The sequence below is a fragment of the Macaca mulatta genome, chromosome 4 (genome assembly GCF_049350105.2).
Source record: "Macaca mulatta isolate MMU2019108-1 chromosome 4, T2T-MMU8v2.0, whole genome shotgun sequence".
NCBI classification, from domain to species: domain Eukaryota; kingdom Metazoa; phylum Chordata; class Mammalia; order Primates; family Cercopithecidae; genus Macaca; species Macaca mulatta.
Genome location: NC_133409.1, coordinates 149,944,748 through 149,959,345, shown reverse-complemented (window position 1 = coordinate 149,959,345; position 14,598 = coordinate 149,944,748). Strand labels below are relative to the sequence as shown.

The window sequence follows — 14,598 nt, the reverse complement described above, 5'->3', positions numbered from 1 at the left end:
AAGGTGGGACTACAAGATCTATGCAACCTGTCTTTCAATTTTGGTGAGTAACAGAATAAAAATATTTTTGGAGATTGCTAGCTTCTCAATCTATGGACATTTTTCTGTCCCTATAAGTCTTCTTTCATTGGTGATTCTGCTGCTTTGTTCTTTCCTTCTCTACCTTTCTTCTACCTCTTCCTCTCTCCCTTAATTTTCTTTTTTTCACCTTTGTTCAAAAATATTTTTTGTTACACCAAACAATTACCACCTAACTGCTTCAACAGGGGTTTCCACTTTCCAAAATTCACTTGTGCCCTATGGAGATGAAGAATAGCAAGAGACCAAATCAGGAAGTTTTTAAATAATATTAGAAGCTAGAGTCAAAGTAGTGAAAGTATTTAGAACCTCAGGGCTTACTGAAAGGGTGCTTGCTATAGAGGGGGATATTTCATCCTCTCCTTTAAGTGACTACTCTGAACACGGTAGTTTTTAAAGTCTATAAAGTAGAACTGAACTTGAAAACTAAAAAGAGAAGTAATATATTCAAGAAAAATATATCAAGAAGGAACCCATATTCTTGGTAATGAATGAGAAGTTTCACCACCCATGTGATATCTTATTGGAGGACTGAGTCTTAAACACCTGATCACCAGCAGAAATCAAGGCCACAGGCCTCATGCATTGTAAGAACCTGGGATTATCTTCCTGTTTAATGTGTTAGGTTACATGGGAAAAGGGAATTAATATTGCAGATGAAGTTAAAGTTGCTAATCAGCTCACCTTAAAGTAGGGTGATGATCTTGGTATATCTGAGTGGGCCCAATATAATCACAAAGATTTTTAAGAGTGGAAGCAGGAGACAGAAGAGAGAAAGATAGAAAGAGAAAGAGGTATTACGATGGAGGAAGGGAAGAATGATGTGATGTGAGGACTTGATTTATTTTTGTTCACTTTGAAGACAGAAGAAGGGAGCCATGAACCAAGGAATCTGGTCAGCCTCTAGAAGCTGAAAAAGCAGGGAAACAGATTTGTTCCTAGAACATCCAGAAAGAATACAGTCTAGCTGACAACCTGATTGTTGTCCAGTGAGACATATATGACAGATTTATAAACTATGGAATTGATAGATAATAAATTTGTGTTGTTTTAGCCATTAAGTTTGTGGTAATTTGTTAGAGCAGCTATAGAAAACTAATACAACATGGTTAGACTATTTCCCCAAAATTCCCTTGTAGTTAGGTGTGGCTATATGATTGAGTTCTAGTCAATCTAATGTTGTTAGAAGTGATATGAAAGTCATCCAGGCTTATTTGTAAAGGAAATCTAATATACCAGCAGAAGGTAGGAAAGAAGATTTAAAAATGAAAGAACAAAGCATAGTACTGTAAGTGGAAAACACAATATAAATTGGAGACATTGGCTGGGCGCGGTGGCTCATACCTGTAATCCCAGCACTTTGGGAGGCCAAGGCAGGGGGATCACAAGGTCAGGAGTTCGACACCAGCCTGGTCAATATGGTGAAACCCCGTCTCTACTAAAAATACAAAAATTAGCTGGGCATGGTGGTGGGCGCCTATAGTCCCAGGTACTCGGGAGACTGAGGCTTGCTTGAAGAATTGCTTGAACCCGGGAGGCGGAGGTTGCAGTGAGCTGAGATTGCACCACTGCACACCAGCCTGGGTGACAGAGCGAGACTCCATCTCAAAAAAAAAAAAAAAAAAAAAAGGAAACATTTAGATAAACATATAAAAATTCACAATATAAAGTGAGTTACATTCATCTATTAGGGAATGGAAAATTTTACATTGTTAATATGAACAAAGTCAAGCAATATGCCATTTAAAAAAGACACAAGACAAAAACAAACTCTTAAGATTCAAAATAAAAGGATGAAAAATATGTATAATAGGAAAATACTAATTAAAACAAAGTTGTTAGAACAATGTTTATATCAGACAGTGTAGAATTTAAGTCAAAAAATAGTCATGAGGATATGAGTGGATATGAGGACATGAGTTTCAGCAGCATTTAGAAGTTACTTAGATATTTATATTAGAAAATAAGAGCGTGTGCTTTGTCAGCATATATCCTAAAATTGGAATGATGCAGAGGTTAGTGTGGCCCGTGTATAAGGATGGCATGCAAATTTGTAAAGTATCCCATATAAAAATAAAATAAAAAAAGAAGATAAGAAAGTCTGGAAATTAATTAAGAGTTTCATATAGCAAGCTAGAAAAAGGAACAAAAATAAAGCAAAAGTAAAGAGAAGGAATTTTACCCATAGATGTACATAGCCCAAGCTATGACAAGAAAATGGTTTTAAGAATTGGAAAAGGAAACTCAAGATTATCAGATTTTGCAGTTGACATGATGTTTTACATATAGAATTCAAGAGAATCTAAAAGTTATTAGAACTCTAAGAGCACAGCAGGGTGGCTAGATACAAAATCTACTCTCAGATATACAGCATATAACTTATATTCCAACAATAATTATTTGTAAAATCCACATAGAGAGATAGTATTCACATCAGAAACAAAAAACAAGTATTTGTATAAGAATTAATCCAACAAAAGATATGCAAAACCTTTCTGAAGAAAATTATATTACATTATTGAAGGGTATATGAGAAAATTTGAATAGTAGGCAACCATGTTAATGCATGGAAAGAACTGATTTTACAAATTTATCTACCGACTCAATGAAATTTCAGTGAAATCCTAATATGACTCTTATGGATCTTGAGAAATTATAAAATTCTTGTGTAAGAGAAAAGGTCGAAGAACACATTTCTGAACACATTTCTGAAAAAAAAACAAAGATAATGTGCTATTTTTAAATAATAAATGTTTTACAGTTTTAGTAGTGAAAGCAATGTAGTATTGGTTCAGTAAAAGACAAAAGATCACTGGAACAGAAAGTAGAATTCATGGAAAAACCAAATATATAAGATGAAGATGGCATTACAAATCAGCAGAGAAAGAACACACCAGTCAATAAATCTAGCTGGAACAAGATGAGAAGAAATCCATCTAGTTGGTTTTCCAGATGAGCGGAAAATTAGATCTCACCTGTATTATTTCTGAAATCACTCACCAAAACCAAAAAACAATTAACAAAACCCCATTTGGATTAAAGGCCTATATGCAGAAAGGGAAATTTAAGAACTATTAAGAGAAAGTATTAGACAAAATCTTTGTGATACCGAGGTAAGGCCAAACAAACAAAAAAGCAGAAACTCTAAAAGAAAACAAGAGATTGACAAATTTTATTACAATAAATTGTGTGGTGTTGGGGGAGAGTGAGTGGAGGCCTTCTAAAAGTCAAGAGACACCATAAAAATTTAAAGCTAAGAGATAGAATTGGAGGAGATAATTGCAAATATTTAACGTAACATATAAAAGTTGATCTTTAATAATAATAAAGAATTACTACAGAACAATAACTGATAGATAAATGAGTAAAGTAAATGAACAAGCAATTTATATAGGGTGAAACCTAACTAGCTAGTAAGCCTATGAGAAGATACTCAATTTCAGGAGTGAGCAGGGAATGCAGATTTAAAAAATTGTGCATGTATTCAAGTGCCAATAATAGAAAAATATGACAAAATCTGGGATTGTTACTAATGCAGAGAAATTGGAAACTTTTATTTATTTCTGTATGCCTCTATGTAGCTACCAAGGGGCTTAATTCATTAATAGCTAGTAAAATTTAAACTATGCATAAATTACATAAATGCTCATATACAATGTGATCACTAATCCTACTTCGGGGTATGTACCCTGGATAAACTCTTTTCCATCTACTTAAGGACTATCTTTGCAGCATTATTTGTGATAGCAGAAACTGGAAACATTGAGAATGCATCGGTAGGAGAAAATAATAGAAAAATATTGTATATTCATAGGGTGGAATATTGTTCAACAAAGTGTATAACTTGGATTTCAAAATTACATTTTGAGAGAAAAATGCAAACCACAATGATACTATCAGACAGATGCCATTTTTTGTAAAATTAAACATCTAAAAAATAATACTACATTTTGTTCAGTGATAGGTAGAGACTATAAATATATGTAAATAGACTTAAATATTTAAAGTATATTAATAAGCCTTTGGGAAGAAGGGAGTGGAATATGTCTATAATAAGTTGAGAAATATAACAAGAATATTATCAATTTGTCACATGTAAGGTGTGGATATACAAGTGTTAATTATTTTTATACTTAATTTTAAAATCTTTCTTAAAAGAGAACAAATACAGAAACAATATGGCTTGCAAACCAGATGACAGTAGAATTGAAAGAAAACCACAAAGCACTTACCTAGAGAGTTGGTTGATGGTGCTAAAATACACACACAGAAAACATGAAGTGAATCATGAGAATTTGGATCCCTAATCTTTGCATATCAGCTTCAGTTGCTGTTACCCCCTTCTCAGGAGTTAAAGCCTAGGCCCTGGGAGTCATCACTGATCTGGTGATGGGTACTGATGGCCACTCCCACCAGCTACTGCATATGCTTTCCATCTCTACAAATGGGTTTAATTTTTAGTAGGCAGATGCCATTCCTACTGCCCTAATTCCTCCCTCCCTTTTTTCCCTCTCTATTTTCTTCTCTCTCTCCCTTTTATCTTTATTACTTTCCTTTTCTCTTGCTCATCACTTCTTCTATTGTTTTCCTTTTCTCCCAGCCAGATCACTCTAAACCAGCACTAGAAAACTTTATCTATTGCTTAGTATTCACATGACTTGACATATGACAGGATTTCTCTTTCCTCCAAAGCGTTTACAATCTAGGGAAATGTTACTAATGGGAAGCACATTTTTGTTGAGAAACAATATAATACGTACTGTAGTCTCTTTTGGATCCCTCTGAAAACACAAACGAAAGAAAGAAAAATCAATTTGGATATTCTATTCCTGTAGTTTTGGTATCACTACAGAGAATTACCCAATCAACACCCTCAAATACCCAGTTAGGCAGGAAACTGGAGACAAAATCTCCTCAAGGCTGAATTTGTAAGTTTAATGACATAAAAAACCAGGCAAAGATTAATTAAGGTAAATACATGTAGTGAGAAGAAATAACAAACTATGCATGCAAACATTAAAACAAAGGAATATAGTTATAAGGTAAGTTGAGGTCAAATAAAAGAAGGAATGGTAAAATATTTACTCAGCTGATTGAGAATTCAAGTTCAACGACAATATGGCAAATTATAATGAATACAAATGTGTATATTGATTGCAATTGAATGTGCATCCTATGAACTAAGACCTGTTTCTTAGTGATGTCATGGAAACAGACTTTCTAAGAAATCTAGAGACAAAGCAAATTACATGAAAAACTAGTCATGTTATCACTGTTGTTTTCATGAAAGTGTAAAAGCAAATAGTAATATTGATACTTTGTAATTGATTTAAATTATGTTGAATCATAATATCATTTGATATTTCACTAAAGTATAGTTAAAGATCTACTTAGAAATGTAAAGACAACGGTATTTTTTTTCAGCTTCTTTTCTGAAAATGAGTGCTCTCCTTCCATACTTAGTAGTCATTCTGGTGGGAATCAAGTACAAAACACATTCTCTGTTTTATAATAATGTTACTTGTTTCTCATGGTTCTATGGGGATTTTAAAAACGGTGTTTCACGCCTGTAATCCCAGCACTTTGGGAGGCCAAAGTGGGTGGATTACCTGAGGTAATTCCCTCTTTCTCTCTCTCTGACCAGTCCTATCTCCAGAACTCAACAAGTACCACTAGAGCTACCTCTCATTCTTATTGGAAGCCACTAAAGTTGTCCACACTACGCCCACCAGCTACACCAGAACTATAAGGTTATGAGATTGTGGATGTGGAAATAATCACACCCCCCCCCCCCAAGTATATAGATCCCGGAGAGTTGAGGAAAGAAAAGAGAAAGTAACTGAGTCACTTTGCTTGCTGTCAACTCTGTCAACCACACAAAAATGAACTACCCCAAAATCCTTCCCCCAAAATCCCTCCCTCCCTGGCTGTCCAAGGCCTCCAGTAGCCTACAGGTTGCTTTGGTGCATATTAGGAAAAGGTGTTCCTTCCTCCAGGTGAATGCAGCCCCACCCCAGAGACACTGCTGGGGATTTCAATTCCCTTAACCCTTTGTGCAGTGAACCAACCTGTATTTAGGTCCTTAGTCCATTTTAAAATCAGTTTGTTTGAGCTGTATTTTGAGTTGTATCTTGCTTTTGAGTTGTATGAGTTCCCTATATATTTTGGATATTGCTGTGGTTTGAATGTCCCCTCCAAAACTCATGTTGAAACTTAATCCTCAATGTGACAGCATTGAGAAGTGAGGCCTTAAAGAGGTGATTATATCATGAGGGTTCTACCCACATAAATGGATTAATCCACTAATGGATTAATGAGTTGTCACGCAAGTGGAACTGGTGGCTTCATAAGAAGAGGAAAGACCTAATCATAGCATGTTAGCCACCTTGCCATGTTATGCCCTGTACTACTTCAGGAATCTGCAGACAGTCCCCACCAGCAAGAAGGCTCTCACCACATGCGCCCCCTCAGCCTTGGACTTTCCATCCTCCATAACTGTAAGAAATAATCATACATTTCTTTTCTTTTCTTTTTTTGTTTTGAGACGGAGTCTTGCTCTGTCGCCCAGGCTGGAGTGCAGTGGCGCAATCTCGGCTCACCGCAAGCTCCGCCTCCCGGGTTCAGGCCATTCTCCTGCCTCAGCTTCCCGAGTAGCTGGGACTACAGGCGCCCACCACCACGCCCGGCTAATTTTTTGAATGTTTAGTAGACACGGGGTTTCATCGTGTTAGCCAGGATGGTCTCGATCTCCTGACCTTGTGATCCGCCCGTCTCGGCCTCCCAAAGTGCTGGGATTACAGGCGGGAGCCACTGCGCCCGGCCTAATTTCTTTTCTTTATAAATTACCCAGTTTCAGATATTGCTGTAAGCAACTGAAACAGATTAAGACAAATATTAACCACTTATTCAGATATATGGTTTGCAAATATTTCCTCCCATTCTGTGAGTTGGATTTCATTTTGTTGATTGTTTCCTTTGTTGTTCAGAAACAATTTTGTTTGATGAGATATCACTTAGTTTTGCTTTTGTTACTGTGTTTTTGGTGTCATATAAAAAAACTTGCAAAGACCAATGTCATGGAACTTTTCCCTGTTTTATTATAGGAGTTTTACGGTGTCAAGTCTTACATTAGAGTCTTTATTCCATTTTGAATTGATCTTTGTGTATAGTATGTGATAAGGGCCAATTTCTTTCTTTTTTTTGCATATAGATATCCAGTTTTCCCAATAACATTTATCCTTTCCCTATTGTGTATTCTTGGTAACTTTATTTTCTCTCTTATTAATTTTCTGTGTGGATGATCTATTCATTGTTGATAATGGGTTACTGAAGTCCACTACTATTATTATATTGCTGTCTATTTCTCCCTTCAGTTATGTTAATATTTGCTTTATATATTTAGGTGCTCTGACATTATGTGCATATGTACTTAAAATTTTTATATCCTCTTGATGAATTGGCCCCTTTATAATTATATAATGACCTTCTTGTCTCTTGTTATAATTTTTGACTAAAAGTCTATTTTGCCTGATATAAGTATAGCCACCCCTACCCTCTTTTGTTTTCCATTTGTATGGGGCATCTTTTTTTCATCCCTTTACTTTCATTCTGTGTGTATCCTTAGAGCTGGAGTGTGTCTGCTATAGGCAGCATATATAGTTGCAGCTTGTTTTTAAATGCATTTAGCTACTCTATGTCTTTTCATTAGGAAATTTAATCCATTTACGTTCAAGTAATTATTGATAGTTAAGGACTCAATATAGCTATTTGCTTGGTTGTTTTCTGGCTGTTTTGTATATCCTTTCTTCCTTTCTTTGTGATTTGCTTATTTTCTGTAGTAGTATGCTTTAATATCTTTCTGTTTTGTGTATCTAGTATAGGTTTTTGGTTTGTGGTTACCATAGGCTTACATAAAACATGGTTTCAACAGTCTATTTTAAGCTAATAATAACTTAAAATAGACTGCATACAAAAACTCTACATATTATTCTCCCTACTTTTTACATTCTCAGTGTCAAAATTTTACATTTAAAATAATTGTATATCCATTAACAAATGATATATTTTTAATATTTTTATCTTTTAACTTTTATATTAGCATTAAAAGTGATTTATACACTATCATTACAGTATTATAATATTCTGAATTGACTGTATATTTACCTTACCAGTGAATTTTATACTTGGATATGTTTTCATTTTACTAATTTATTGGCCTTTCATTTCAGCTTGAAGAACATTCTCTAGCATTTCTTGTAAGGCAGATCTATTGGTGATAAACTCCCTCAGCTTTTGTTTGTCTGATAAGGACTATCTCTTTCTCATATCTGAAAAACAGCTTTACGGGTAAAGAGTTACTGGTTGGCAGTTTTTTTCTTTCAGCAAATTGAATATATCATCCCACTATGTACTGGCCTAGAAAATGTCTGTGTAGAAGTGCTAATATCCTTTTGATGTACCTTTAAATGTGATATGCTTTTTTCAAGATTCTCTCTTTAACTTTGATTATTGACAATTTGACATAATGTCTTGGAGAAGACTTCTTTGGGTTAAATACGATTGGAGAGTTTTGAGTTTCATGTATCGAGATGTCTATATCTCTTTACAGATTTGGAAAGTTTCTAGCAATTATGCCTTAAATAAGCATTTATTCTATTTTATTTCTCTTTTCCTCCGAGACTCCAATAATGCAAAAGTTAGCTTCCTTGATGCTGTCCCATAAATCCTGTACATATTTTTTCATTTCTTTGTGTTTTTTTTTTTGTACTCTGACCAGATAATTTTAAATGATTGGTCTTTGACTTCTCTTATTCTTTCTTGTACTTGATCCATTATCTTGGAAGCTCTCTATTCTCTTTTTTTTTTAGTTTAGTCATTGCACTCTTCAGCTCCAAAATTTCCCCTCCTTGAAAGAATTGGGACTTGGCCGGGCGCGGTGGCTCACGCCTGTAATCCCAGCACTTTGCGGGGCCAAGGCGGGCGGATCACAACGTCAGGAGATGGAGACCATCCTGGCTAACACGGTGAAACCCCGTCTCTACTAAAAATACAAAAAATTTAGTCGGGCACGGTGGCGGGCGCCTGTAGTCCCACCTACCGGGGAGGCTGAGGCAGGAGAATGGTGTGAACCCGGGAGGTGGAGCTTGCAGTGAGCCGAGATCGCGGGCGACAGTGTGAGACTCCGTCTCAAACAAACAAAAAACGTTTAACATTAGTCTCAATCCAACTAGTAAAAGATTTGCTAGTTTTCCAGATATTCCCATTTTCTTTAGGTTCCATTTCAGAAAATAAACAGGGAATGCCATGGCACTTTGCTCCTCACTCTTGTTCGTGATAGATGAATCATAGAGGTAAGAAGGAGAAGGATGGACCAAGAGTTCAAGTGTGGGGCATGGACAGCAAGCGAAGTAACTGAGTTACTTTCTCTTTTCTTTCCTCAACTCTCCGGGATCTATATGCTTGTTGTGTGTGTGTGTGTGTGTGTGTGTGTGTGTGTGTAATTATTTCCACACCCACAATCTCATAACCTTATAGTTCTGGTGTAGCTGGTGGCCCTGGTGTGGACAACTTTAGTGGCTTCCAACAAGAATGAGAGGTAGCTCTAGTGGTACTTGTTGAGTTCTGGAGATAGGACTGGTCAGAGAGAGAGTAAGAGGGAAGGAAAGAGAGAGAGAAAGAGAGATAGAGAGAGACAAAGAAAGAGAGCTGAGGGAACATCTATAGGCAACCCTAGAGAGTGGATATTGAAAGAGAACATTGAGTGTTGGGACGTGAGGGTTAGGGATAGCCATGGTACATTGAAATTAGTGGTACTGGTGTGTTCCCTCAAAAAAGTAGACAAGACATTGCTCTCTTCTCATAACTATCACATTTCAAAACCTGAATTTGATATCCAGCTCCTTCCTCAGCTAGGTGAACTTGAGTAAGTCTCAATCTTTTGAGCATAAATTTCGTCTTCTTAAATGGGAATAAGCTTTTTTTTTTTAACTCTTACACTGTATGCCTTTCAAAGTGTATTTTCACATATACTATTCCATTTCATATTCATTTTATCCACATTTTAAACATCCAGGAAATTGTTTCAGAGAGGTTCCTTAACCTTTCTAATATGTTGGGGGTAAACAGAAGATAGGAATGAATTCTTCTGATGGTCTTAAGAAGGAGAATTATTTACCTTTTCTGAGAAAAATGCACAATTTTTCTTGAGACAGAGAGAGAGAGAGGAGTGATAAGCATTTGGATATTATAACAATGAAAGATATGCTGACTCAACAAATCATGCTCAAAGGGAGATGAATTGATTCACTCTCTAAAGAGTGTATTCCTTCATTAACGCTCTAGTAGTTCCTAATCTATTTACCTCTACCATCCTCATAGTCCAGAAGTCTAGCACCTAGGAAAAAAGGGAGAGCACATGATTTTTCTTCTTATGAGGCTTTATTTAAGACTCTGAGAACTAATGTAAACATGAACTCCTAATGGAGAATAATGATGTGAATTAATTTACTTTGCAGGAACTAGGAATTGTGCATAAGTTGCAGGAACTGATGATGTTAAGTGACTGTGCCAATCATTAGTTTTATAATATTAGCCAAGCTAAATGATAGTCAGAAGGAATTTCAAAGTTTCTTTTACCTCTTGATACTTCAGCAGCTAGTCTCCTATTTTTTGCCTTATACCAATCCTGTGCTATCTTTCTTAGCAACTTTGGCATCTCTCCAGACCTTTCCATGGAAAGTCTTCTTCACATCCTGAAGTTGGTACTCTTCTCAATCATAATTACCTTCACTGTGTTCACTCTCGTTATTCTAGGATACATTAGATTTTTCTGTCCAGCCACCTTACTAAGACCCTCTTCACGAATAGATTTAGGCTTTTTACTGAACCATCTGCTTCAGTGCCTGAGGAGTTTGCTATTTCCATGGGTTAGTATCTCTGTTGTTGCTCTCAGACCACAGGAAACATCTGAAGAGGGCCTCAGAATTATGCGGGCCTACCCAGTATTAATTAATTCTCCCCAACTCCAGTTTGGCATTCAGTACTGCTCAGAAACCTCTGGTAGATTTCTCCCAGTCACTTAGAAGCAGTTCAGTTCATGCAGTGGTGCACTATGCAAGGTTCCAGAAACACAACTGTAAACAAGACAGATTTCATTCTTGACTTGTGAAAATTCTAAAAATACTTACTGTATTTCTTTTTCTCATGAGTATAAGTACTTACTTTGTTCTGAACTGTATCTGCAGACATACATTTCTGTGGAAGAATTAGGCAAAATGTTTTTATTAGTTACTTGTGAGAAGTGTTCTTCCTCTGATCCAACTCTCGTTACTCTGAGCTGTGCTTCTTGTCTCCCAAGGTGGTCCTCCTGATATAATGCATTATTGTTCTCACCCATTTTCCACATCTCCCATCAGCCCTGTTTTTATCTGTGTTTTCACAATACTTATGCTTTGAGGACTCACAGGCATTGAGGGTGGGAAACAGGGAGGGAATATAGCTAATTAGAAAGTTGTGAGAGAGAAACAGAACAATCCAGGAAAGAGGGACCTTGTGGCATAGAAATAGGTCTTAGCTTTTATGAGCTCCATCTCTGTTTCATTGACAAGTACTACTCTGTATTTGTCTCTTCTTATCATCTCCCCAAATTAAGTCACTGAAAGTCTCCAATTCTTATTATATAATACTAGATATTGGTGTTTACCAACTTACTGTCTTCTCACTTTTATTTATTTATTTTTTAAACTCAGGTAATTTCCCTTGGAGCTCAGGTAATTTTCTTTTAGTGTATTCTTATTACTTTTGCTAAACTCTATCTATGATTTTTTTTTTTTTTTTTTTTTTTTTTTGAGACGGAGTCTTGCCCTGTCACCCAGGCTGGAGTGCAGTGGTGTGATCTCAGCTCACTGCAACCTCCACCTCCTGGGTTCAAACAATTCTCCTGCCTCAGTCTCCCAAGCAGCTGGGATTACAGTTGCCCCCCACCATGCTCAGCTGATTTTTGTATTTTTAGTAGTGACGGGATATCACCATGTTGGTCAGGCTGGTCTCGAACTCCTGACCTTGTGATCCACCCACCTCGGCCTCCCAAAGTGCTGGGATTACAGGCCTGAGCCACCACGCCCAGCCTATCTGTGATATTTTGTTTGACATTTTTGATAATGTAAACTTTGGGAGTTAAAAGTGCAGGGAGAATCACTAATAGGTCAGAGATTCTTTGACTCAAGTATTGAAACAGATTCCCAGAATATTGGCAAAGTCTCTAGCTGTTTGATAAGTAGAGATGAACTCAGACTGAATCTTGGCATCCCTCCCTCTGTGGTTTTCACAGGAAATCTTCATTTTGACTCATCATTACTCACCACTTTGCTTATGTCGTGCCCATCTTGTTAACAAAATAGCCAGGATGGCAAGTCCCAGGAGAGTCAGGATGACAGCCAAAGTTATTTCTGAAAACAAAAAACTCACCTGTAAACATGCTTATTTAGACCAGGAAATTACCAGAAACAACTTCTGATCACCTCTTACTATCCACCAGATAGACTTTTTTTCTTTCCCCTTTCTGCTGCTTCAACTCCTTAATTCATTTATTTGCCTCATATTGCTGTCCTCACATTCCTGCCCCTGCCCATTTTTAGCTCTTACATTGGTTCTTTGGTCATATACTAAGAACCTCAGATGCTGTGTACCCTTGGTGTAGAGTCAACAATCTGACAGATTTCCTCCTCAGTTGAACCCTTTACTCCCCAGGCAGGAAGAATGTGAAAGGGAATCAGTGGTCTACGAAGCTATCCACTGCGGTATGGGGAAAATATTAGAACTTCTATTTTCTGTGTAATTTTAACTCATACCTTTAAAGTTGCAAGATTTTCTGTATATATATAGCTATATATGTGTGTATATATATAGCTGTATATGTGTTTATATATATATAGCTAGATATGTGTGTATATATATAGCTAGATATGTATATATGTGTATATATAGCTATATATATATATAGCTATGAATTCATAACATTTATAAATATACTTGCATAGGAAATGTATACACAAAACATTTTTATGAGTGAGTGATCAAAAAACTTTCAGCACCCTGACTAAAGGATGCTGACTGAAAATGGTTTTATTAATGAAAGCCACAGCAAAGGACAGAAATTTCTTATCACAGAAAAACCTTTCAGTCATCACTTGCCAACCTCCTCATGATAAGATGGATATTTGCGAGGTTTGTTATTGTGGTTGGTAGGATAAAACATGCAGGGATTGCTTAACTTGTGTTTGTTTTTGTGTCATTGATTTGCATTCAATTGATGTAAGATAGAGTCTTGCAGTCGTAGGAAAGAAAAATCTTAGTATCATATGGTTATAAAGGGCAGTGGCTATGAAGGATCTCGGGGGAGAAAAAAAGAAGAGAGAGAAAGAGAGAGAGAGAGAGAGAGAGAAAGGAAAGAAGAAAACACCAACCATAAATCTCCCTGTGAAAGTAAAAACTCTGAAGAATATTGAACTCTGAAAGACTAAGAAAGTAGATTATACCCACATTAAGACTACTTCAAACAAACAATAGGTGAATCCATCTCAAGATGTAATAACACACCTCCAATCAGGGCAGATTAGGCATTTGTCTACTGAGTCTTCTAGGTATTTGGTCCTGTGAGAAAATTCTCCTGCCAAATCAACTTTTGAAGATTTTCTTCTAATGTACCACTAAAATGAACAGCGAGTACTCAATATGGCCTCTATTACGTGAACTTTTTTTTTCTAGTTTTAAATAACTCATCAGGAAGGGAAGGATAACTAGGTGGTGTACTCAGTACTACTGTATACTCCCTTTCTTCCTTTAGTGTCTGAAATGCCCCGTCTATAGGGCAGTTAGAAGATGGTCCCCCCCATTAATAGTGAAAATGAGAGGAAATCATTATTTCTGAGTTGAGGTAGATTATAGAGTGACCATACTACAGGAAGTGAGATAATGGGCTAAGGAATTTTGCTAGTGCTATGGAGGATGGTTATTTTCTTTGTTCAGTTTAACCTCTAGAAACCAAAGGAGAAACCAGCATGATCAGCCTACAGCTTAGTTAACTGTGGATTGTTTCCCCCAGGCTTCCAGAGGAATCAATAAGACTGAAAGAAAAAATACTGAATTTGAAAAGGAAGTAGGCAAGGATGATAAAGCAGTCGTGTTAAAGTCCCTAAGTCCCTAAGAGGAGACTCCTGAACCATTAGAGTCAAGAAAGCCTCAAAGAGGGAGTTAGTCCATACCCAAGACTGTCATTTTCCATGTATTGTCTTCAGCAGGTCTCGCATCATTTGGATTTCTTTGTCAGAGAGAGATCAAGATAAAACGAAAAACTCAAGTTCACTGTTTCTGAGCAATATGAACTTGGGTGTCAGGGAGGCCCTTGTAGGCAGAGATGCAGAGGATCACTGAGAAATTGTGTGGAGCAGATTGATCAGACCTAAGCAAATGATGGGAGTATGGCCTGTGAAGGTTCTGGAATCTGTGTCATAACAGAGACTT

The 14,598-nt window shown here is 36.6% G+C and overlaps 1 protein-coding gene and 1 pseudogene across 1 annotated transcript in view; one reads left to right on the top strand and one right to left on the bottom strand.

Annotated features, from left to right (window-relative positions):
• The window catches only part of TSBP1 (testis expressed basic protein 1), a 77,469-nt gene extending 63,117 nt beyond the window's left edge, over positions 1-14,352 (bottom strand). The window contains exons 1-6 of the mRNA XM_078001053.1: positions 14,340-14,352; positions 12,438-12,524; positions 11,299-11,331; positions 10,439-10,471; positions 4,839-4,859; positions 4,311-4,331 (exon numbers count right to left, since the gene is read on the bottom strand). Coding sequence (XP_077857179.1) covers positions 4,311-4,331; positions 4,839-4,859; positions 10,439-10,471; positions 11,299-11,331; positions 12,438-12,524; positions 14,340-14,352 — 208 coding nt within the window. The remainder of the gene's footprint in view (positions 1-4,310; positions 4,332-4,838; positions 4,860-10,438; positions 10,472-11,298; positions 11,332-12,437; positions 12,525-14,339) is intronic.
• LOC114677847 (U6 spliceosomal RNA) lies at positions 2,052-2,151 on the top strand (annotated as a pseudogene).
• Positions 14,353-14,598: the final 246 nt, after the last annotated feature.